Here is a 26,710-nt window from a genome sequence, read left to right as displayed (position 1 = left end):
TTTCAGCACTTTCAAATACCACCGGACTGAGTCAGAATCGAACTTGCCAAGTTGGGGTCAGAAGACCAGCGCTTCAACCGTCTCAGCTATTCAGTCCGGCACCTTAAAATGTTCCTTTACATGAGACATCGCTCATACCTCAGTCACTTTCACCTTGTCAAAGCCAAGGATAACCTATAAGCTTAATACTCTAAATACGAATATGTACCGAACGAGTTGGTCGTGCGGTTAGGGTCGCTTAGCTGTATGCTTCCATTTGAGAGATAGTGGGTTCGAATCTCACCATCGAAAGCCCCGAAGATGGTTTACCATTTTCACACCAGGAAAATGTTGGGATTGTACCTTAATTAAGGCCTCGGACGTTACCTTCTCAATCGAAGCTCTTTCCCACCTTCGCATCACCAAAAACCTTCAATGTGACTGTGCGACATTAAAAAACTAGCAAAAAACAATTATGTACTTCTTTTCATCCTCCTTTCATTAACGTTAATGGAATTTCTGGTTTTGATATCATTTATTGTATTACATTATTTTGTTTTCATGTAATAGTTTTTGTATTTTGTTGTTGTAATGCAATTTATGTTTTAAATTAATTTCCTTTTTATATTACAGTAAGCATTATCACCGGAATATATCGCATAGAGATGCACAGACATTTTTTTTTCCAATAACGTAACTCTGCAATTTACAGTAGAATGAACGGTACAATGGCTTATACTAGCTTAACGTTATAAATACCAACACTGGCGCACTCAAAACTATCTATAATTTTAAAACATTCCCAATACAATAGTCTAACACCACGATTTATAGCAGATAGCGCTTAACAATAGAGCATCAACACATAACAATTACGAACATTTACAGAATGCTGGAATCTACTCTTGGAGCACCCTACATTTGTCGGAAGCTTTACCTTCCACTCCTCCAAAAACCTTCATGGCCTGGAAGGAGTTGGCTTTACTTTGCTTCCCTTTTCACCATTACTCACGCAGTGACAGTCTCAACTAACTGACTGACTGGAGAGAGAATTTAACTTCGAGCTCCGGGCAAGAAGAGCTATGGGCAGAGGCTTGTGGCAGAAAGAGGGTGAAAGCCATAGGAGACCATTTTTGAAAATGCTGCATAATGTCACCAAAAGCTGAACTCTCGGCCGCCCCCCCCCCCAAGCCCACCACGGCCAAAAAAAATGTGAATACGTACAAGATTTTTCAAAAGTTGTAAACTCAGGTGAAACATTGGAAAGAAATGCATGACGTAGTGTATTAAAACAGGTCACTCGCTGTTGCTTGTTCACTGGTGGTGGTGGTGAATAGTGTTTAAGGGGAATTACAACTGGATAACTAGCCCTCTAATAGAGTTATATTCCTTGCACAGTTTCCGAGACCGGAAGTTCTGTTCACTCAAGACCGCTCGAGGAAACCAGATATCAGTTCTAAGATTGCATGTAGTTATTTAAAGTTATAATGTTTTCAAATCACAAAGAGGCTGGTGCCACCAAATATGTTCATAGAGTTTGCTTGAGGTAACAGCTACTTCCTTGTATTGACAATTATTTATCTGTTGTCTTACGTAAGCATACTGGAGCCGGCGCTATTAGGGCCCTAAACTAATATCCTGTTCGTGTGATTCAAATATGTTTTTCTCCTACTTGTCATTCATTCCTTAATGATAATTAGGGCCCGGACATTTATGCAGTAATAGGTCAGAATGCAAACTTACTGAACTTACTAAATTTTGTTACTAAATAATTTTGTTGGTAGGAAATGACGACTAGTCCGCTCTAACGTAATGTAGTGGGAGTAACATGAATTCTAGGGGGTTCTAATGGGCTGAACCCCTAATGTTTATGCAAACCTCATAGTACTACCGTCGTCCGGGTAGACTCTACTTGTTATTCGCTGCAGGGAGTTTCCATTCTAACTTATTGCTGCATAAACATCCGGGCCCTAAAGATAATTGTGTGTTATCTGTTAGTATAAAAGCGAGCATGGCATATCTTTTTCTTGCTATTTGCTTTGCGTCGCACCGACACAGATAGGTCTTATGGCGACGATGGGATAGGATAGGCCTAGGAATTGGAAGGGAGCGGCCGTAGCCTTAATTAAGGTACAGCCCCGGCATTTGCCTGGTGTGAAAATGGGAAACCATGGAAAACCATCTTCAGGGCTGCCGACAGTGGGGCTCGAACCCACCTATCTCCCGATTACTGGATACTGGCCGCACTTAAGCGACTGCAGCTATCGAGCTCGGTGGTATATCTATTGGTGCTCACTACCTACAATAAGTCTTAGCTGAAAGACCACTAGGTCTTTTCGTCTTGGGAACAAAACATTGCCAAAACTTAAGGATTATTTCTCTACTTAGTAACGACGCAGCCACGGTCGAACCTGAGAGGTCTGTACAGTAGTTCAAAACTACAAACCTTAACTCTAGTGCTGATCAGGAGGTAAAAGGAGGAGGCCCATGCCTCCGAAAAATGAAGGTAAAATCTTGGCGAAAAAGAAAAGAAAGAAGAGAAAAAGAGAGAGAGAGGGAGAGAGAGCAGGGCCTCAAAAGGCGTGAAAATGAAAGATTCTCTTGACCTAGCAAAGGTAGAAAGAGTTGACCAAGGAAGGTCGTATGTGAAAGATGATAGTGAGAATACTGGTAACAAATAAGCAGAACCAATACCAGACTGAGTTAATAGCTACTGTTCGTGGCCAACAAACCCACGCTCTCTTTTTCACACACATTGCAGAAGGGAGGAAATGGAGCGGGCTCCACTCTTCTCTAAAATGAGAGCCCTTCAGGAGCTGTCCCTCTGAGTCGCATCTGGTGGTGGTGGTGATAGAAAAAAAATGGCTGGCTTTTTAGTGCCGGGAGTGTCCAAAGACATGTTCGGCTCGCCAGGTGCAGGTCTTTTGATTTGACGCCTGTATGTGATCTGTGCGTCGTGATGAGGATGAAATGATAAAAAAGAGCCGGGCTGAGTGGCTCAGACGGTTAAGGCGCTGGCCTTCTAACCCCACCTTGGCAGATTTGATCCTGACTCAGTCCGGTGATATTTGAAGGTGCTCAAATACGACAGCCTCGTGTCGGTAGATTTACTGGCACGTAATGTAAAGGAACTCCTGCAGGACTAAATTCCGGCACCTCGGCGTCTCCGAAGACCGTAAAAGTAGTTAGTGGGACGTAAAGCAAATAACATTATTATTATTATTATTATTATAAAGAAGACACATACACCCAGCCCCCGTGCCAGCGGAATTAACCAATCATGGTTAAAATTCTCGACCCTGCCGGGAATAGAACCCGGGACTCCTGTAACGAAAGGCCAGCATGCTAACCATTTAGCCATGGAGCTGGACGTAGTGGTGATGATTATTGCTTTAATAGCACGTAGGCCTGCAACTAAGCAGCCATATTTTCTTTACACCAATTAGAGGGAGAAATAGGAGATGCACGATCCTTCGAAGAATTAAGTTATCGGCAAGAGAGATGGAAAGGGCTACAAAGGGCGTGAAAATGGAAGACACACTGAGCCTATACTCAAGAGACGCTGTGGATATATTGTGCGCCCTCTTCTTCTTCTAGTTCTGCTACATATGTTTTTTCTCCAGGGTAGGTTTTCCCTCGGACTCAGCGAGGGACCCCACCTCTACCGCCTCAAGGGCAATGTCCGGGAGCTTCAGACTCTGGGCCGGGGGATAGAACTGGGGAGGATGACCAGTACCTCGCCCAGGCGGCCTCACATGCTGTGCTAGACAGGGGCCTTGTAAGGGGACGGGGGATTGGAAAAGATAGACAAGGAAGAGGGAAGGAAGCGGCCGTGGCCTTAAGTAACACCCCGGCATTTGCCTGGAGGAGAAGTGGGAAACCACGGAAAACCACTTCGAGAATGGCTGAGGTGGGAATCCAACCCACCTCTACTCAGTTGACCTCCCGAGGCTGAGTGGTCCCAGTTTCATCCCTCGTACCACTTTCCAAATTACGTGGCAGAGCCAGGAATCGAACCCGGGCCTCCGGGGGTGGCAGCTAATCACCCTAACCACTACACCCTCAAATAATTTAAATGAGTATGGGGGTTTGTGGAACACTAGAGCGGAGGGATAATGGGCTTGACTAGAATTACGAAACCTGTCATGTAATCGAGTGAATGGGAGAGTCATAATCTAAATAAATAATCGGAGGGAGAGAAGTGTTTATGGAGAGTTATGGCACGTCAGCCGGAGACTGGTTGAATGGAGAACGATGTCACAGCCCTGTCTGCACTCTGTTCATTACCGGAACAAGCATTCTAAACTTGGCAATTTCCTGTCACAGATAAGAGGTGTCTGTCTAGTGGTCGTCCCATTACACCAGCAGCCAGCTTGTCGAACTCCTAGCCACGATATCACGTACTGTTGAGAGATGCATATAGTATGCCCAGCGAGGCATGGCGAGAAGGAGTTTTACCCAGCCAAGCCTGAGACCTAATCGTTGCTATAGCAGTCCTCCCACTAACCACGCGACGTACATTCAGTAACAGTTTTGTTCGTACAGCTAGAATATGAATACAAGTTTGCTGTTTTGTGAAATAAATATATATTTGTTTCCACTTCTCTGATAGGAATATGATGAAGTATGACGTCTATTTTTAATACATGACTCAAATATTACGTATCACATTCAAAAAATATATGAACCGTCTCAGAACACAAAAAGTGAACTTTCTGTACAATTTTCCTTTTCGTACACATCATACTGGGAATTATTCCAAACATAAAAATCAATGATAAAATTAAAATCCACAACCTATTTTCAGTCATTTAACCGGGTCAGGAATGGAATGAATGAAGCCCTATCTAGCAGCGAGGTTAAGAATTGTGCCGGCTGCCGAAGCCTGTCGCACTCCTCTGGGGCAATGATTAATGACTGACAGATGGAATTAAATGACAATGGGGAGTGTTGCTGGAATGAAAGATGACAGGGAACACCGGAGTACCCGGAGAAAACCTGTCCCGTCTCCGCTTTGTCCAGCACAAATCTCACATGGAGCGATCGGGATTTGGACCATGGAACCCAGCGGTGAGAGACCGGTGCACTGTCGCCTGAGTCACAGAGGCTCACAATAATCAATACTCCCACAAAATTAGTATGGTGTGGCATATCATTTTGCCGCAATAACTCCCTCGCTTTCGTCCTTGCATAGATGAGACTAGTTTCTTGGAATGTTGTGGACTTATGTTCTTCCATTGTTCTGGAATGACTCTTTGGTGATCCGGTATGAATGTAATCTTGCAATTTCTGACCCTCCATTTCAAAATCTGCCATACATTTTCAATTGTAATTTAAAAATACTGACTGAGGAGGAACGTTCCAAATAAGTCAGGATTTTGCAGGTTTGGGGTCATTATTTTGTCGTACTTTTGGTACACGATCTTTCAAAATTTTCGCCGCTATGTCCTTATACACAGCTTTGTCCATCCTTCCCTCAATGAAGAGCAGACTTTCCATTCCTTGAGAGAACATACAAGCTCTAAACATAATGGAACCACGTCCACGTTTCACTGCTGGAGTGGTATTTTCTTTACGGTAGGCTATTTTAGGCCATCTCCATACTCCGCAGCTTCTATCCGATAGTGGGTTGTATACAGTAGAGCAGGTGCTTTTATCTCACTATTCAAGCATAGTGGGAGCTGGTAAGGAAGGATGGGTAAGGGAGGGCAGGACATACCCGTAAAAAGACGGGGTGGGACGGGCCCACTCCAAATAAGTCAAAGAAGGGAGATATGAGATAGACGGGAGGAGAGCGGCTCCAGTTTGACGGGGATGGCCGCAACGGAATGGTGAGAAAAAAAGCATTGTCATCTGGTAGGGTTGTTGAGGCCTTCATTAGGACCTCACGGATAGGGCTGGTCGTGTCATCATCGGGAGGGCGGCCTTCTTCTCACCAGGGGTGATGACGCGGCCGGACAGTAGTGGGAGTATTTAAGGGAGACGATAGACGTGGCATGAAGGTACCGAGGATGACTACTGTGGTGACCTTATCTTTAGGGGTCGCGTTTCCGGAGTACCCGACGGGCTTCATGGCATGTCTAAGGAGTACGTTTGGGATGATCACTACTATCACCATTTATTGCGGGTAGTATTATCTTTATTGGTAGTTTGTTTTGTCTATTTCTGTTTATTATTATTTATATATGGTATTATTATTTTATTAGTAGTGTGTTTTGTCAATTTCTGTTTGTGGAGTTGGTGGCTTAGGTTGAACATTGTTATTTTTCTCATTCAATGGATCGAATGGGTATTTGGTTACTGTGATCTGGAGAATAATAATAATAATAAAGAATAAATCTTCCATCCGAACAAAAAAAAGAAACAACTAGTTTTGCCGCATCAGACCACATGACCCGATCCCAAAATTTTTGACATTTTGAAACTTTCTCCTTAGCGAAAGTAGAAGCCATAATAATCACTACATGTGCTCGTGGGGAACTGCGCAATGGAACTAGGCTCCAAGTAAAAGATGACTCATCTACGTCTCCTTTCTTTAATTGGCGCACCTTCATTATGCCTTAGTAGTAGTAGTAGTAGTAGTAGTAGTAGTAGTAGTAGTAGTAGTAGTAGTAGTAGTAGTTTTGTTGTGGCAGGGGAAAATCTTTTGAAGACACCACTCTGTGTGGGAGTTGGATTTCCACCAACTAAAAATCCCTGCCCTCTTCACTCAGCCCATTCTGGAACTGCTTGTCGGAATGACATCACAATGAAGTGATGTATATTATTAAGTTTTTCCTTTCTCTTCTCTGTCCTTCGTCCCCATAATGCATGTCGTCATTGCCTTTACTGTGTTCCAGGCAAACGGGCTCGCCAACATAATCTGAACCAGATTCCCTGGCGTGAGTCGTCGGCCAAGTTGGTGGCAGGCTTTCTTTCGTTCTTCCTCCCATCGAACACAGTAGAAAAATGTGTGTTCTATTGTATCCCTTTCAGAACAGTACCGACAACCATCTCCCTGCGTCTTTCCCATCGTCATGGCATATACGCCGAATCTTCAATGTTCTGTCAGGATCTGCGACAGATAGTGATCTACCTGAAGATGTCTACATTTAAGACAGTCTCATATGTCGGGTATTAGCTGTTTTGTCCATTGGCCAACATCGGTTGTGCCATCCCATCGGTCTTGCCAGTCTAGTAAGATTTGGTTCCTTAAAAGGCTTTCTTTTCTTCAGCAGATATAGCTGCATCCCTTTCATGAAAAAGTTTTCTCTCTACAACGAGGAGGTCAATGGGAATACTGGCAGCTACAACGTGCACAGCTGCTGTCGAAACAGTTCGATATGCACAGATAACTCTGAGCAGCATCTTCCTCTGTACTCCTTCCATAGCTCTTCGGTGAATCTTCCTCCTGAGTGCATTGTGCCAGACAGGTGCAGCATAAAGTAAAATGGAATATACTGCAGAGCACATAATCTGTCTTTTAACTGTTCTTGGTCCCCCGATGTTAGGCATAAGTCTAGTTAATGCCGATGCCTTCTTCTCTGCCTTTTGAGTTACTGCCTTCACATGTGCACCAGATGTGTAATTCCTGTCAATAAGGACCCCAAGGTATCGTACAGACTTCCCTGGGATAATCGCTGTATCATTTAATAAGAAGTGGACATTCTTCCAATTCCTGGAACCTTTCAAAATTACAAGCCTCAGTCTTATGTGGAGCCAATCTCAATTTATTATTTACCATCCAAAGGTTAACTCGTCTCAGTGATTAATTTACTCGGAAGGTCAGTTCTTCTACATTTTCTGCTATTACCACTATTTCAAGGTCATCTGCATAAACGATAGATGTTGTCCCTTTTATCAGCTGCAGGCGTAAGACGCCATCATATAGAATGTTCCACAAAGTGGGTCCTAGGATAGATCCCTGTGGAACGCCAGCACTCATTTCAAGGTCTTCTAAATCATCGTCGTATTGTTCGTCCTTTGAAGTACTTAGCAATTATTTGCTGGAGATACCGAGAAATGTTCTTCCTACGAAGTTCTCTCAAGATAATGCTCCAAGAAGAAGTGTTAAAAGCATTTTTGACATCTAGCGTTATCAAAACAGCACATGAAGAAACCCACTTTAGTAGTAGTAGTAGTAGTAGTATCAGTATTCAATTTCGTGGAATGGGAGTTAGCTTTCCGACTGCTTTGTTGATTATATATGGCTAAAGTGCTAAAGAACAGTATAAACATATTAATATTACCTCTTTTTATGAATAGCATTTCGTATTCCATTTATTCCCTATTATTAATTTGAATCTGTCCGTTTATTCATAATTAAAAGTTTTGTTTTTATTTCGTTGTCCTCGCTCATTTAATCATGGCTTAGGTATATTCCCTGAAATGTTTACAAACTGTAGTAATTTAGCCTCATTTAGTCAGGTTTACCGTTATGATTATAATGTATTTCATATTATACGACCAAAATAATTATACCACTCACATGTTTGCTCACATAGTTCATTACGGGATTCTTCCCCTTTTTTATACCTAATATAGTGGTAATCAGAGCGAGCAATGGAGAGTTATGATACACTGAAGAATGAGCGTATCTGAAAAATAAAAGTAAGGGCCACGAAGGGCCCGAAAATGAAATACTCCCCAGGCCTTCTAAGCCCAATACTATCGGGCATTGAAGAGAACAAGCGCTAAAAAGGAGGGTTTAGATTGGAAAAAATAAATGAAGGAGCCCAATATAATAAGTGGAAGACACATCACGTTCAGCTAGGATCCCCCTGGCCCTTAACACACACTCCCATGTTCAGAACCGTTGAGAATTTATTGCAAAGTAAGAGGGTGAGTTAACGTCGCACCGACACGGATAGGTTTTATGGCGACAATGGAGTAGGACAGTGCTAGGAGGTGGAAAGAAATGGCCGTAGCGTTAATTTAGATACAGCCCCAGCTACAAAAATTATAATGGTAAATTTCATTGTAACAAAGGCCAGCAACAAGTAAAATATAGGGTGTCCAAAAACGAACGGTGCAATAGAAATTTGACATTTACAATTTCAAGTGGTACTTACGGCAGTGCAGTTTGTTTTTTTATACAGGAGGTATAGAAAATGTCCTCCTGGAGCCTTCAGACATGTCTGAACACTACACTGCAAACTGCCAAACCTTTTCTGGTGGGTCCAATTGCCCCGTCTTGCTCGAACCAGCCCTCTTGAATTGATTTCAGTACGGTAACATTCTGCGTTTACAGAGTCGTTGAAATAAAATTTGAGCCAATAATGCCCTACCGATGCAAAACCATATCCCGTTAAGAGGCATTTACGAGTAATTCCACTCGGAGGCTTCTCAGCACTCTAGACATGAATATCCTGACAGTTAGGGTATCAGGACAGATATAACACCATATCGCTCCTTCACTTCAGCACTACATTGCACAGTTGATTTTTGTACACCCTGTATCAGAAATAAATGATTATATGCATAGAAATATATACACACTTACTACAATAATCGACGGGGACATGAAGAATGCTGAGTATTTAACGTCCTTCCAATTTATTTATTTATTTATTTATTTTTGCTTGTTGCTTTACGTCGCATCGACACAGACGGTCTTATGGCGACGATGGGATAGGAAAGGCCTACGAATCGGAAGGAAGCAGCCGTGGCCTTGATTAAGGTACAGCCCCAGCATTTGCCCGGTGTGAAAATGGGAAACCACGGAAAACCCTTTTCAGGGCTGCCAACAGTGGGATTCGAACCCACTATCTCCCAGATGCAAGCTCACTGCCGCGTGCCCGTGACCGCACGGCCAACTCGCCCGGTCCTTCCAGATCTAAGAGTTGCCAGACTGCTGGCATGTTTCCCTAAAATGGAGTTATTTAACGCGACTACGCTACGCAGCTGGCTACGACGATGTAAAATTTTAACAGCTGAGCGAGTGGATGTGATTTATCGGTCACGTAGATGTCAGCTTACATTCAGGAGAGACCGAGATCGATAGCTACAGTCGATTAAGTGCGGCCAGTATCCAGTATTCTGGAGGTAACGGGCTCGAATCCCACTGTTGTCAACCCTGAAGATGATTGTCCGTGGTTTCCCTTTTTCACACAGGCAAACTGTACGTTAATTAAGGCTACGAACTCTTTATTCCCACTCCTAGCCCTTTCTACTCCCATCGTCGCCATAAAACCTATCTGCGTCGGTGCGACGTAAAGAAACTTGAAAAAATACATTCGGGAGATAGTGGATTCGAACCTCACTGTCGACAGCCCTGAAGATGGCTTTCCGTGGTTTTCCATTTTCACACAGGCAAACTGTGCGTTAATTAAGGCTACAAACTCTTTATTCCCACTCCTAGCCCTTTCCGGTCCCATTATCGCCAAAAGACCTATTTGTGTCGGTTGCGACGTACAAAATTGTCAGAAACAAAAAAGATCATTAATATTTTGCTCTTTACGGCGGTGAAACTGATGACCCTACCTTCTTCATTTCTTCATACGTGTTAAAAAGTATATTAGGTTCGGTGCGAAGCTCCCAGAAATCAAGAACATGTTTCCAGAAGGGGCTGTAGAGAACTGAAACAAAGAAGTACCAATTTATTATTACTTCCTTATACATCCCTACATATACAATATCTATATAGCCTACATAAAATACGAGTTTTTTTCCGTACAATACTCAGAATTTAAACATATTATTTCTGTATCTGTCGTGTCGACAGTAACAAGTAAATGTACTATTTAATTTTCCGGTACGTCTGTCTGTCTGTCTGTCTGTCTGTCTGTCTGTCTGTCTGTCTGTCTGTCTGTCTGTCTGTCTGTCTGTCTGTCTGTCTGTCTGTCTGTCTGTCTGTCTGTCTGTCTGTCTGTCTGTCTGTCTGTCTGTCTGTCTGTCTGTCTGTTTGTACGGGCATCACGAGAAAATGGCTGAAGATAATTTAATTAAAATCGGTATGTAATGTCGGGGAATGAAGCACTACAATCTAAGCTATACATATTATATTCACATTGAGTGAAATGGCAGTTTAGGGGAAGGCCTAAAATTTAACTATCAAATAGTTATGTTTTAGTGGTCCTTTCGATAAATACTACATAACTGATCGTTATATAGAATTGAATCTCCGTTCATTTATGTCTTTTACAGTTTTACCGTACCGGGTGTGATAAGAGAGATATTCATGAATTTGGATTTTTGTTGCAAAGTCCATATCAACTCCGAACCAGAAGAAAATGGGTGATCGAATTTAATGAAAATATGTATGTAAAGTATCTGAATAAGGTACTTCGGGCTAGGCTATAAATAATTCTTATTCACGCAGGGATAAAATGGTAGTTCAAGGGAAGTGCCTAAAATTTTTTTAAATACCTATGTTATTGATTCTATTGAAAATTATTACATAACAAAAGTTCAATCACTTATGTCTTATTCAGTTTTACTATACTACCAATGATAATGGAATTCATGAATTTAGACTTTATTGTTTATTCAATATTGACACTTGGAATGAACTGATTAATTAAACCTCTCCACAGTGTTTAAATGGAGCGAGGGCATATGACGCAGATGATGAGGATTCATCCGTCCGATGGCAAGCCTTGGTGCTATTCGGCAGATGTAGGCTATGTGCCGGCGCCGGGTTTCGCCCTATCCCTTTCTACTATCATATATTACGTCATTGAACAAAAAAATGAAATGACATATGGCTTTTAGTGCCGGGAGTGTCCGAAGACAAGTTCGGCTCGCCAGGTGCAGGTCTTTTGATTTTACTCCCGTAGGCGACCAGCGCGTCGTGATGAGGATGAAATGATGATGAAGACAACACATACACATAGCCCCGTGCCAGCGAAATTAACCAATGAAGGTTAAAATTCCCGACCCTGCCGGGAATCGAACCCGGGACCCATCTGACCAGAGGCCAGCACGCTAACCATATCACGTCATTAATTTCATCTCATTAACATATCTGATGAGGTTGACGACAGAAGGAGCATCCGATCGTAAAACGTCGCAACGAAGATTCATTTCACTTTATACCCGACCCCGTAGAAAAACGGGACAAGGGTAGGACACACACACACGTTTGAGAAGCAGATCAACACAAATGGCGGAGTGCCATCCAAACAATATAAATGAAAAAACAGGATCAAAATAATTGACATTAGGCATGAAATTATGAGGCGTTTCCAGGCAGTGTAGGAACTTAAAACTCGATAGACCTACCAGGGAACTCTGATGCCCTCAACCATCATAGAAAACCAAATCTTCCAAAATGTAAATTACATTCTTACGGTTTACAAAGACGCCGAGATGCCGGAGTTTCCTCCCTCAGAAGTTATTTCACGTGCCAGTAGATCTACCGACACGAAAACGTATCTGAGCACCTTCAAATACCACCGGACTGAGCCAGGATTGAACCTGCCACGTTGATATCAGAAGGGCAGCGCCTCAACCGTCTGAGCCACTCATCCGGGCAATTTCCAAACCTTTTTCAGGGGTATGAGATATAGGAGTTCGGAGTTGTGTTCAGACGTAAAACAGCATAAAGACGCAAGCGTCAACAGATGCTAACTCAGTGCGATACTTATTTTCCAAACGTAGGACACTGTGCAAGTGCTTAGAACAAAACACGCGTATTAACGCTCGAAGTTATATGAATGTCGAGTATATTCCTAGGAAATAAATATTTTGTACATATCTTACTGGATGTATTTCCGCCCAGGAACCTGAAGAATGCGATGAACTTGGTTCAAATGTTATTAAAAGACTATCATTGTGACAATGAAAATCGAGTTTTAGTGGGATACTGAAAGGTAACAATACTGGTGGAATGGCTGGGCCAGGGGGTTACCAAACAACAGTGCCAGTAATTTGTTGAGGATTGCGATGAGGCAGTTCTTGGCAGAAACGGGAATTTGATTAACAATGATGTAGGCATTCAGAGTGATCTGGATGAGGAAAATACGAGAATTTTCAGTGAGTCCATATACAGTACATAGCGAACTCGGAGAGACTGAGTCAGTCTTGAGCGAGCCAATGTTGTGTCAATCGCGAGTGATTTACGAGACGGCCTTGTCCTGTGTGTCAGCGAGTATTGTAATGAATGAAAAGGGCCTTCATTACGCGACGTATGACGAGCTGTGAAGTGAACCGTTCTAGAACGACAAGGAGCGAAGGGTGCGGTGCGATCTACCGCATGAATGAAAAAGTGAAGTGGAAAACACTAACGCCAGTGAACTTGCAAGGAACTGTAAATATTTTAATCAGTTTCCGGACACGCTATCTCACTGACTAGTAAATTTAGTTTCAATGACCATGATAACCTGCCCCATTATACTGTACCATAGTCGATTCTATTAGTAGTATTCTATTGTAATTTGTAGGTGAAGAGAAGCACTCGAGTGCTGTTAGTATATAATGCAGGGTGTCTCAAACAATTTTGTTCAGATTGAATTAGGTGACAGTGGGCCCAAACCCGATGTCCAAACCGACGACCGCCAGTCTCAGTGCATGTATTTAAACAGCGCAAGCAGTTCTGCCGCACTTTTGCAAAGATCCCCGGTGTATGTTGTACATCGGGACAGACAGTGGGTGATAAACAGCGTACACCCCTGATCACCAAACAGACGTACTGTACACAACTTAGCTCATAGCACGTCTGCCATATGACGACCGAGTGCATCACATCGGCGCATTAACTTGTGCCGTATGCACACCACTATCCCTGGTGTCAGTCGTCCATTCCATCAGACAGCTTGTGATGTGTCCATGGTGAGGTGTGTTACTGTGTACAGTACATGACGCGTAATCAAAAATGGAACGTTACTCGTACGAGAGTTGGCAGACATGCATTTAATGTACGGTGCGGCAGGATATAGTGTCCGTAAAGCAGCACGAATGTACAGAGAACGCTTTTCCACCAGGCGTCATCCTAATTGGAAGAAATTTTTCTCCTTGGTTACCACCTTATGACATACAGGGTCGTTCACGCCACAGAGAACCGGCCAAGGTTCCCGACAAAGACTTTGAGGAGATGGTGTTGGATCGTGTGGCCGACCACCCAGCAATAAGCACCCTTCAATTTGCCCGTGAAACGCATACATCGAAGGATACAGTGTGGAGAGTACTGTTGGAACAGGCATTACACCCCTATCATAAAGAACGGGGTTTAGCCACGCGTTCACTTCTGTTAATGGGTTATCCACCGCAGTGCTGTAGTGCCGAACGATGTACAGTTTGTATTGCTCACGGATGAGACCTCATTCACCGGCGATGGTGTTTCCAATAGTCGCAACAGCCATGTCTGGAGTGAGAACAATCCAAACGCCACCCACATCGCTGGCCACCAGCAACGTTTCTCTGTCAACGTATGGGCGGGCATTGTCCAAGGTCACCTAATAGGACCTTATTTGCTGCCTACCCATTTGACTGACCCACTGGTATTCCTGCGAGATTTGCTGCCACAGTTCCTGGAGACTGTACCCCTTGTTTTCTGCGAAACGATGTGGTTACAACAAGACGGTGCACCAGCCCACTTCGATGTTAATGTCCGCAAGCACCTGAAAAAACGTTGGATTGGAAGGGGACGTCCTGCGCGATCGCCGGATCTCTCACCTCTGGACTTTTCCCTCTAGGGTTACGTCAAGTCTTTGGTGTATGAAACCCCCGTAGAAATGGATGAAGACCTGCCTGCTAGGGTCCAAGCTGCCTGTCTCCTCGTACAGCAGACATCAGGGATCCTTGAGAGAGTGCGGCAGAACTTGATGCGCCGTTGCCATACATGCATTGAGATTTTGAACAATTACTATGATCGAAGTTGCTCTTATGCGGTGTACGTTGTGTATGCCCATAACACAATAAATATGCATTTCCGACCATTGGTTCCTTAGCTCAATATAGTCGGTTGTGGACCCACTATCACCTGTTCCAATTTGTACCCAGAAGGTTTCAGACAACCTGTATATGCTGCCTGAAGAAACTATATTCAGCATTCTTACAAATCATGGGTCTATCGCAACTCTGTACACTAGAAACAGCTCGAATTCGTTTATCCGCCTACAGCATAACATATGACAACAGATAAAATGTAACTCCAAGTTTTGCGTGAATTCCAGAACAGAGAGGACAGTGCACTTGTATATATCGTGTATTCATTTTCATATTGAGTTTAATACTTCTATGTAATCGCAATCACGTGCATCTACCGATGGATTTGTCCAATATAATTTTAAGCATACCTTTTGAAGCTACATATGCTTCATACTTCGCTAGAACTATTTAATGGTGAATCAGTTATCGACTGTAATATTTAAAGTGTATATGTCATTGGTCACATTGTGCCTAGGCAGCTTAAACGTACGAGATGGGGGTTAAAAAAATGAAGACTAGGCATTTATTTCCTAACAGCGAATAATTTAGGAACACTTGAACGCACAGCAGTAAGCATTGCCAGCATTGGTAGACGTTCTAGAAGCGCTGTTGGAAGCCATATCGCGAAATGACTTTTACCTTATTTGCTAATAAAGAATGACGAGCGTTCAGTTGTTAAACTCTGAGACCATGTGTTCCGATAATCCTCAGACAAAATGTGCTGGCATGTTATTACTGATATGCGAGTAATATGTTAGCGATGTCCTCAATAGCTTGGCGAACACACTGTACCACACAATTAATGATTTAATCCATCCAAGCCGTTAGTGGTCAACCAGGTGCACATTATGGGCGAAAGATACTTGGTCCGCATAGAATGTCTATACCTGCCAAAAACTTGATCTCTACGCCTTTGAATCACCATACACTGCCCTTAATATTATGAAAGGCTTGAATGAACCCCGGTGGGTGGAGCGGTAGAACACATTACGGTATCATCTACCAGTCGTACGAGGTGGTCAAAACGTGAAACCCTCTCACTTTGACAGCGTGGATTGGCGATCATTGAGTCCATAGCTGAGTCAGACATGGCTTCCACTTACTGTTGTCAGTTTCCTCACGTCGACTATTTCTATCTGACCTCTCTTTGTCAACTCTTGTTCTCTTCCGACCCTGGGGTTATCATGTTTGCGAAGCCTTCCATTTCTTTTACCTATAAAATCATTCTTCGAAAGGAAGGACCTCTTTGATTTTCCTTTCTGATTAGTGTTAAGAGAGAGTGGCTGCCCAGTTATATTTCTTCTTGAAACAATGATAACCACCAACACCACCACCACCACCACCACCACCAAAAGGGTTTCCCCCTAAGCCTGTCGCACTCCTCTGGGGCAATGATTAATGTATGATTAATGAAATGAAATAATATAGGAGAGTGTTGCTGGAGTGAAAAATGACAGGGAAAACCGGAGTACCCGGAGAAAAACCTGTCCTGCCTCCGCTTTGTCCAGCACAAATCTCACATAGAGTGACCGGGATTTGAACCACGGTATCCAGTGGTGAGAGGCCGGCGCGCTGTCGCCTGAGCCACGAAGGCTTCAGGTGAAAACAGTCTGTTTACTAGAGGGCGGATTTTGGCATATTTCTATGTTTTGTTTGTTTCAAGGTTGACTATGCGCATAAGAAATGCAGGTGATTCATACCATTTGAAATCGAACGGCTAAGTTTTATAGTGCAAATAAACGCATATATGCAGAATACGCGCATATTATTGACATGCGTGCATATAAGTGCATAATTGCGGTTTATTATTATTATTTCGTGTAAAACAACATATAATATTGTGTACTGATATTCAAATCGGTACGCCAACGCAAAGAAATAAATGTATACAAATTTTGTTCGCCGCAAGAAGCCTTTACAACACATTGTTGTTGACGATCGATAATATTAACAAGATCTTGAGAATGTGGTGTTTTTTGTTTTGTATTAGTTTTTGGGGGCGTTTCGGAATTCGATATTAATAATGTTATGTGTTTTGCGTCCCACTAACTACACACTTACGGTTTTCGGAGACGCCGAGGTGCCGGAATTTAGTCCCGCAGGAGTTCTTTTGCGTGCCAGTAAATCTACCGACACGTGGCTGACGTATTTGAGCACCTTCAAATACCACCGGACTGAGCTAGGATCGAACCTGCCAAGTTGGGGTCAGAAGGCCAGAGCCTCAACCGTCTGAGCCACTCAGCCCGGCTTTCGGAATTCGGTTAGGATGTTTAAACCATAGAAAAATAATGTTTTACGAGATCTGAAGTAGCGGAGACGAGAGACCCTCCTCGATATTTGGCAGGGACCAACTTACCCGCCCCAAACGTTATTCCTACTTACATAGGATAATTAAAAGAAACAGCCTAAAACTAAATAATGCCACCATTTCTTGTTCCTATGGTCTTGGTACTAGCAGGACCTAACCAGTCCAGACCAACTGTCTTGTCCAAGCCAATATTTTGTAGCTCTAACCTACCCTTAGCGTTCACTTTATACAGAAGTGGATTAGTAACATGCACTTCAGACACATTAAAAACAAGGCTGCGTGCTGAATCCTGCTTTGTATTATTACGCTGCATAAAATTTGATATAGAACCATCATACTGTATCCGAAATGGTTACATGTATGAATCCATCCCGATGTTTCCCGGGCGCATGTGTGCCGTCTTCACGATATGTTCTTTGGACCACATGGTGATACTGGGAAGTGGTACATACTTCCGCCTGCGTCTTAGTACGACATGGACTGGAATAAAAGGGCACAACGAGAGAGTATAGTTAAATTTGGCGCCCAGCGTGGGGCACGAAGAACACATCGTGAAGACGGCACATACGTGCCCGGGAAACATCAGGATGGTTTCATTCATGTAACCACTTCGGGTGCAATACAAAATAAATATAATTTTCATTCGTTTTGTCCGAATTACTCTGCATTCTTGTAACCAAGCGACACTTCGGTGGATGGTTTCCGAAGCTGAAATAATTATTTGCGGAGAATGAAGTGTGCGCAACCTGATATCATTAAAACGCAATGTAATAATTATATTTGCTTTACGTCCCATTAACTACTTTTTACGGTTTTCGGAGTAAAATACAATTCATACCATATTAGACAAGTTTGAATAGTTTCCACGTTCATCACACTTCCCGTACATTTTTATTTAAGAAGTGTCTCGGTTCGGTTGAACTCCGGTTCGCTCACAAACAGCTTCTCTGTGTCGATCAAATTTCCTCTCGAGTATCGATTTTCTGACCTTCCCTCCGTGTTTGCCATTTGGCAGCTCCATATTTATAATTTGTTCCTGTACTGTTGCATCGATCACGCCGCCTCCATAATGCATGATTTAGGTAGTGGCACGTCAAACATCCATGAATCGAGTGCCGATGTGTGAACAGACCCTCTTCTCTACACTGCGGCAACTAGGCCTAGATGAGAAGACCACCACACTGGTCCAAACTACCATAACGAACACAAACCTCCTAAGTCAAGTTCAAGGGTGAGCTTCCTGCGAGCGTTCCCTTCTAGACAGGAGTCAGATGGCCTCTCTTGCACCTTCTTCAACTGTGTACTAGAGAAGATCATCAGGGAATGGACTACCTAATTGTCATCAGAAGCAGGACTGAAACTTGGGTACAAGAAAGAAAACCTCAGTGTACACTGTCTAGCCTTTGCTGAATAATCTCACCCTACTGGCCAACAACATGGAGGAGGCTAATCACCAACTACAGAGCCTCTAGAGAAGACAAAGTTTATCACTAACATAAAGCAGGCTCCTACAATAAACCAAACCAAACCCCATGCCGCAACAGCCCCGAAGGACCATGGCCTACCAAGCGACCGCTGCTTAGCCCGAAGGCTTACAGATTACGAGGTGTCATGTGGTCAGCACGACGGGTCCTTTCGGCCATTATTCTTGGCTTTCTAGACCGGGGGAACTATCTCACCGTCAGATAGCTTCTCAATTGTAATCACGTAGGTTGAATGGACCTCGAACCAGCCCTCTGGTGCAGGTAAAAATCCCTGACCTGGCCGGGAATCGAGAGGGCAAACATTCCTCTAAATATATCTACACCTCAAAGTACCTCTCGAAGAACCTAATGCTGAAGCACTATTACTCCGGAGTTAGACCCACTGTATTCTAAGCCTCCGGGTGTTTCTTGATGGATCGAAAGGGCCCACTCAGGAAAGTAGAACATAAAGAGAGGAAGATCTTGAGTAGGATACTAGGACTCATAAGAGAGGAGGATGTCACCTACGGAATCAGACACAACAGCCTGAAATCCTGCAGGCTCACCAACAGAATAATCACAGTGACAAGTAGATAAAGGCTTCCAAGACCAAATGGGTCACCTCAGTAAAATCAGACCTAGAGAAACTTCAGATTGCATTAGAGACCACAGAGAACCGATCTCAGTACCGACAGGCCATCCTACAGAGAGCCTTCCCACTGTCTCACACAAATAAAAAGAGTACAAGGCACACCAGACCTATGTGGACGGATGGAATGAAGAAGGCACTCAGCCAGAAAATGAAAGGGTACTGGGCCAAGAAAAAGCAGAAGACCATAGCTAAGAGTTACGACGAGCCCAGTGGTCCCTAGTAGGCCAAATCTAACCGGAAAAAATTATTTCGTCTACTTCTTCTTCTTTCGTTCCGGCCTTCTAAGGACCACGTTACAATTTCAATTCTCCCTCCTTAGTTGTTCTTTCTTTTTGTTCCAGTATTCTTTCATTGTTTCACTGTGCTTCCTTTTCCTGTCTTCAGTCCACTTTGTGCCTGTTTTCTTTTCCTTCCTCCCTTGGGATCCTTCTATTTGTAAGACTTTCTTCCTAAAAATATTTCTTTCCATTAACTATTCTTCTCGTATGTTATTCCTTTCCAGGTCTTTCTTGACTTCTTGAATCCAGGTGGTGGTTGATTTCTTTTCCCAAAGGTACCCATTCGTTTAGTCTATTGTCATTTATTCTGTAAATGTGTCCAAGAAATAGCAATCTCCTTTTTCTTATTGTTTATGATAAGTTTTCTATGTTCTGGTAAATTTCATTGTTACTTCTTAATTTCCAAAACTCTGAAATTCTTAGAGGACCTATTATTTTTCTTATAATAATTCTTTCTAATATTTCTAATTTATCAAGCTTGTAGTTAATATGATAAATATAATAAATTTAAATCCTTTCTATGACGAAATTGGCTTCTACCCAGACTAAAAAACGTGCGAAAAATGACACTTTACGGTACGTTACCTACTTTTTGGACAATTTTATTGTAAATCGTCCCAGATTGGTTGAACTCCAGTTCACTCTAATATAAACACGGATAGTCAGAGAAATTATGAATCTACGAAAATCAAATTTAAACTTAATGAACATATGTTTTCATGACTCTTTGCATTAAAACAAATAAATATCATTAACTGGCCACTTATATATAAGTAAAACAAAGCCGAGCTTTGCCATAACTTACATTGGCTTTGATCAGGGCATGTGAAGGTCTGCTTCTGGCAGTGATCATAAAAATTCATCAATGAACGTCACGACCATACTATCCCCTCCCCTAACTGAACTCGAGTATCACTGCGGTGTGCTGTGGTGGTTGGGAGTGAAGTAACTGATTCACCGTCCTCTGTCGACAGTTCTGTGCCATAGTGGTGTTATGCATGTATTTACGGAGAACCGGTCTTCATGCATTAAATTTAATTTTAATTCGCACAATGTGCATAAGTAGAGTAGGGTACATAATCTTAAGCACTTTCACGTAATTTTGGCAGATGAATTTCTCTGCGCTTACATGTCACATTTGATAACTTGAAGTCGTCTTCCCTGTTGAAGTCATTTTGGCACAGCTGTTTCTCTAAGGCTTCCCTCACAAGTCGAGCATAGAAATATTTTACAGGCTCTGTATAATGCAGACCATAAAATCCTCTTTGATGACGCGAGGCTCATCGCGCCTGTAAAAGACTTCTCAGGGGCGTAACGTTAGGGCCTGCAGGGCGTGCAATGCAAGTGGACCCTGGCATTGAGGGGTCCCCGCCGACCCCTCGCAAAAAATAAAAATAGTATATCCCAGCCTAATGTCACTCTGCACGGAAATGTTCCGGGAAGTACTGTATAATCAGTCTAAATAGTTGGTTTTACTATTTTTACGTAGAGGAATTTCCATTTGGTTGCATCTAGCAGCAGTTATTGGAGCACAGCTGTAAACAACGCTTGCCATTGCCGTCTCTCACAATACCGTGACACGCTCCTCACAAAAGACCTTAACCAAATTACATCAATGGAAATTGATACCAAAATATCATATTTTAGTTAGAAAATTATACTTTCTGTGGTTTTCTACCCACTGCATTCCCAGCTCAAGTAATCTGCCACCATGAACATCTTTTTTAGGCGCCACCGGGGGAACTAGGCCCTATACTTAAAGAAACCGTGGACATCTTGAGGAAGATTTAAACACGTCAATCTACCGTCTAGGCCATCCATAGCAGACTTGGTGATAAAACACTCTTTATCATTCATTAGAAATCACCTGTATTATACGACAGGAAATTCATCAGATAACCCTCACGCTCGAAACCACATATGAACCTGGTCGCTAGAAAAGTATTAATACAACCATAGGAAAAATCTACATCGTATGAAGTTAATTGCCATAATGATTGCTCTGTGTGAACTCAGTAGGAAGTCGATCAGTTCAAACCTCTAATGGGGGTGGCTGTCTGTTGCTACTTATTACTGCTATTTGCTTTACGTCGCACCGACACAGATATGTCTTATGGCGACGATGGGATGGGAAAGGCCTAGGAAGTGGAAGGAAGCGGCCGTGGCCTTAATTAAGGTACAGCCCCGACATTTGTCTGGTGTGAAAATGGGAAACCACGGAAAACCATCTTCAGGGCTGCCGACAGTGGGGCTCGAACCCACTATCTCCCCATTACTGGATACTGGGATGAAAGAGACAAGGCCGTTGGCAGTTACAGGTGGAATGTTGGCGCCAGGTTAGCGGGGTGTTGTCACACCCCCATCCCCCCCCCCCTCCTGGCTGCAATGCAATAAGGTTCGGAATGGTTTCAAAAATACTTTGGATCATCTCTGAGGAAAGTTCGCCCACAGTTGTTGCATTTGTCCCTCCAGATCACGCAGGTTCGTACTGAGACGGAGTCCCCTTCCAATGTCATCCCACACTTGTTCAATGATGGAGAGGTCCGGGGAACTTGTAGGCCATGAGAGGACCTGAACATGCTCTAGGCAGTCCATAGACAAACGTACTGAGTGCGGACGTGCATTATGTTATTGCAACACTGTCCCAGGGTGATGTGCCTAAAGGGGTAGGACGTGCGGATGCTGAATGTTTTTTGACGTATCGCTTTGCCGTCACAGTGCCTCCCGAAGCACTAATAGAGGTAACCTGAACGCATATCCTATGGCTCTCCACACCATGATGCCAGGCATTACGCCTGCATATCTTTCCACAATATGGGCTGGATCTGCCCTTCGCCCTCGACGCCGCCAAACCCGCACTCGATGGTCATCGGACGTTATGGAGAAGCGGGACTCATCACTGAACATGATGCGACGCCAGTCGTCCTCTGTCCATGGCGTCCGGCAAGGCACCACTCCAAACGCAGGCGTTGGTGTTCTGGTGTTAATGGCAACCGACGCATGGGTCGGTAGGACCCCAATCCAGTGGATGCGAGTCGGCGAGGCACTGTGTGGGAACTCACAGAATGTTGTAGAGTCTCCAATACGCGTTCGCGGACGGCGGTTGCCGAAGTTATGGGATCCCGCAATGCTTGGCGCACCAAACGACGGTCCTCCCTCGGGGTAGTGTTTCCTGGTCGACCCAAACCTGCACGACGTGATTGGGTGCCCTCATGTACCCAATTAGTCCAACATAGGGCCACTGTGGCATTTGAATGACCCACATGCCTGGCAATTGCACGATACGGCCAACCAGCCTCATGCAGTCCCATAATGCGGCCTCTGTCCAATGCTGTCAATTGGTGGATAGGCTGTCTAACGCGTCTGCGAGGCATCGTGGGTGCTTTGTACTGTACGTAGTCCTCTCTGGACGACTTGCTTAACTGTCTCACTCACAGCAGTTGACTGGTAACAGCTTATCAACAACAGGACAGTGCCATCACGAATGCACTCTGGTGGGAGTTCTACACATTACAGATCCTTGTAAATCTAATCATTTACTCGCACACCAAAGGTATGCATGTGTACCGAAATAGGATAAGATTGGACCATTCCTTCTTGGTGCTTAACTTGTTTCGTCAGGCAGTTAGCGACCTTACATTGATTTTAGTTTCCTCCTACTGCCATTTCTTGATGGACGCAGTACTTTGCATCTGTCTCTTGGCACAAGCCAGAGAAAAATGTAGCTACACCGGGCGAGTTGGCCGTGCGGTTAGGGGCGCGCAGCTGTGAGCTTGCATCCCGGAGATAGTGGGTTCGAGCCCCACTGTCGGCAGCCCTGAAGATGGTTTTCCATGGTTTCCCATTTTCACACCTGGCAAAAACTGGGGCTGTACCTTAATTAAGGCCGCAGCCGCTTCCTTCCCACTCCTAGCTCTTTCCTATACCATCGTCGCAATGGCAGTTTTTGGCCCAGTAAGGAAATAAATGGCAAATTACCTCACTCCTCAGCTCGCCTAGTACGCCTCATTTTGGCGCCGCCATTGGGTGTTGCGGTTTCCCCGTAACCGCATAACCTTCGGTGGTGTTATCTGAGGATCCAACCAGCCGCTGGGTTGATGACCTAACAGACGGACATCTTTCTTTTACATGCATGCATGTCGATTAAATTCGTCCATAAACCGTAGAATATAACCTATTGTGACATTAATACAAATTATTATCTATACTAATATATAAAGAGGTAAGGTTCGTTTCTATGTAATGGCTAATCTCAGGGACTACTGAACCGATTCTAATAATTATTTTACTAATAGAAAGACACATTATCACTGAGTGCTATAGGCTATATTATATTTTCAAAACAATTCGAGGGGGGGGGGGGCGACGAGGGGAGGTATAAAAATACTAGGCTAATAGAGACGAAATATCGAATTTGTCGTACAAAGACAAGACAAAGCTCATTTTAAGCCCCTTGACACAAAGAACAAAACTCGGTAAGCCCTACGGGCCTGAAAACCACGTTTTAAGGCCCTAAAACCAGCCGTTATTGAGATATTGGCACCACACTACCCCTGCTCTAGGAATCGGAAAGAAATGAACAGCCGTGTTCCTGGCAACATCAGCTCCAGTATGCTTACAACAGCGAGGTTATCTACAGATATCAAAATTGGCATTTGGAATCTCCTTTAAAAACACATAGTTTTCATAAAATCCAATTAAGGCGTGAGGCCGGGAGGGGGGATCAGTGTGAAAGAATATTAGGAAGGAGTTGAATTCTTTATATGAGGATACATATATCTCAGGAACTTAAGATGTTACAGACGTTAAAACTGGTACATGAAATATCCTTTAAAAAGAAATGAACACAGTTTTTTGAAAAATCCACTTAAGGGGGTGAAGTAATATAAAACGCGGGTGAATTTATAAAATGAGTATCTTCTTCTTCTACCGCTTTTCCCACACCTGTGTGGTTTCGGGTGCCTACTGTGTCACATATGTGGATTTGTTGCTGTTTTACGTCTGGGTGCCCTTCCTGACGCCAAACTCGTGTGTAGGGACGTAATTACTATTGCGTGTTCCTGTTGTGGTTGGTGATGTGGTGTTTTGAGTGATAACGAAGAGGAGAAATTTGGGACAAACACAAACAACCTGTCGCAGAGCCTGATTAATTGATCGCACACGATTAAAATCCCCGACCCAGCCCGGAATCGAACCCGGAACCATGTGAACCGAAGGCCTCAACACGCTGTCCACACAGCCAAGAAGTGGGGCACTTTTTAAAATGAGTATATCTACAGTATATCTCATAACTTAACAGTTACAGACGTGAAAATTGGTATTTGTAGTCCCCTTCAAAAACAAAGAAACACGTACTTTTTGTTTTCGGAAAATCAACTAATCATTCAATCAATCAATACTGATCTGCATTTAGGGCAGTCGCCCAGGTGGCAGATTCCCTATCTGTTGCTTTCCTAGCCTTTTCCGAAATGATTTCAAAGAAATTGGAAATTTATTGAACATCTCCCTTGGTAAGTTATTCCAATCCCTAACTCCCCTTCCTATAAATGAATATTTGCCCCAGTTTGTCCTCTTGAATTCCAACTTGATCTTCATATTGTGATCTTTCCTACTTTTATAAACGCCTTTCAAACTTATTCGTCTACTAATGTCATTCCACGCCATCTCTCCGCTGACAGCTCGGAACATACCACTTAGTCGAGCAGCTCTTCTTCTTTCTCTCAATTCTTCCCAACCCAAACATTGCAACATTTTTGTAACGCTACTCTTTTGTCGGAAATCACTCAGAACAAATCGAGCTGCTTTTCTTTGGATTTTTTCCAGTTCTTGAATCAGGTAATCCTGGTGAGGGTTCCATACACTGGAACCATACTCTAGTTGGGGTCTTACCAGAGACTTATATGCCCTCTCCTTTACATCCTTACTACAACCCCTAAACACCCTCATAACCATGTGCAGAGATCTGTACCCTTTATTTACAATCCCATTTATGTGATTACCCCAATGAAGATCTTTCCTTATATTAACACCTAGATACTTACAATGATCCCCAAAAGGAACTTTCACCCCATCAACGCAGTAGTTAAAACTGAGAGGACTTTTCCTATTTGTGAAACTCACAACCTGACTTTTAACCCCGTTTATCAACATACCATTGCCTGCTGTCCATCTCACAACATTTTCGAGATCACGTTGCAGTTGCTCACAATCTTGTAACTTATTTATCACTCTATAGAGAATAACATCATCTGCAAAAAGCCTTACCTCCGATTCCACGGAGATCGAAAATAAGTGAAGAAGGAGTTGAATTCTCTTTATGAGGGTACTTATATCTCAAAACTAAGATGTTACAGACGTCTAAATCGGTACTTGGAATCTCCTTTAGAAATAAAGAAACCCTTTTTTCGACTTAAAAGAGGACTGTTTCTTACATGTAGAGTTCCATGTCGCATGTACCAGAGTTAGCTCTGCCAGTAGCCTGGTCATCTTATCCCCAAAAGGCAATGCCACAAACGTGGTTTACAAAAAGGTGCTGGGGTAAATGAAATGCAACTTTTCAGTGAGTTTTTATACTTCAGGCAATTTCAGATAATGTCTTAGTGCAGTACCGAGGAACAATTAATTTTTATCAATTTACCAAATCCTAGCGAGCAAAGCCGTGGGTAACAGCTAGTTTTACGTTGCACTGACTTGTGGTAATGGTGGGATAGGACGTGTGTAGGAGTGGGGATGAAGCAATCGTGGCCTAAATTAAGGTACGAGTACATAATTTGCCTAGTGTAAAACTGGGAAACCACGGAAATCTATCTTAGGGGCTGCCGAGAGTGGTGTACAAACTTACTGACTCCCGAATGTAAGTTGAAAGCTACTGTACGTGGCTCAAACCACGCAGCCGTTCGTTCAGTTGTAATACTTTTATGTGACTCAGCTTTCACATAGCTATAGCGTGTATACTGCACTTCCAGTATTAGATAATCACACATATTAGTACTTAGTCATGTATTCAATGAGATGATATATTATGTAACAATAATAGCGGTCATTGTCAATTCAAATTAATGATGTTTATCAGAATTAAACTTTCAAACCATCGTGACAATAAAGCGTATTGGAAAGTGTACTGTTCAGCTTTACATCGGAAATGTCACAATGTTACTTTTGACATATTGGCAAATGCAGCTTT

The 26,710-nt window shown here is 43.2% G+C and overlaps 1 protein-coding gene across 1 annotated transcript in view; it reads right to left on the bottom strand.

Annotated features, from left to right (window-relative positions):
* Positions 1–26,710, bottom strand: part of LOC136857912 (luciferin sulfotransferase) — a 278,523-nt gene that overhangs the window by 21,033 nt on the left and 230,780 nt on the right. The window contains exon 6 of the mRNA XM_067136977.2: positions 10,441–10,535. Within this exon, the coding sequence (XP_066993078.2) occupies positions 10,441–10,535 (95 nt within the window). The remainder of the gene's footprint in view (positions 1–10,440; positions 10,536–26,710) is intronic.

The sequence above is a fragment of the Anabrus simplex genome, chromosome 1, assembly GCF_040414725.1.
Source record: "Anabrus simplex isolate iqAnaSimp1 chromosome 1, ASM4041472v1, whole genome shotgun sequence".
Lineage (NCBI taxonomy): Eukaryota > Metazoa > Arthropoda > Insecta > Orthoptera > Tettigoniidae > Anabrus > Anabrus simplex.
This window is presented reverse-complemented; position numbering and strand designations above follow the sequence as displayed.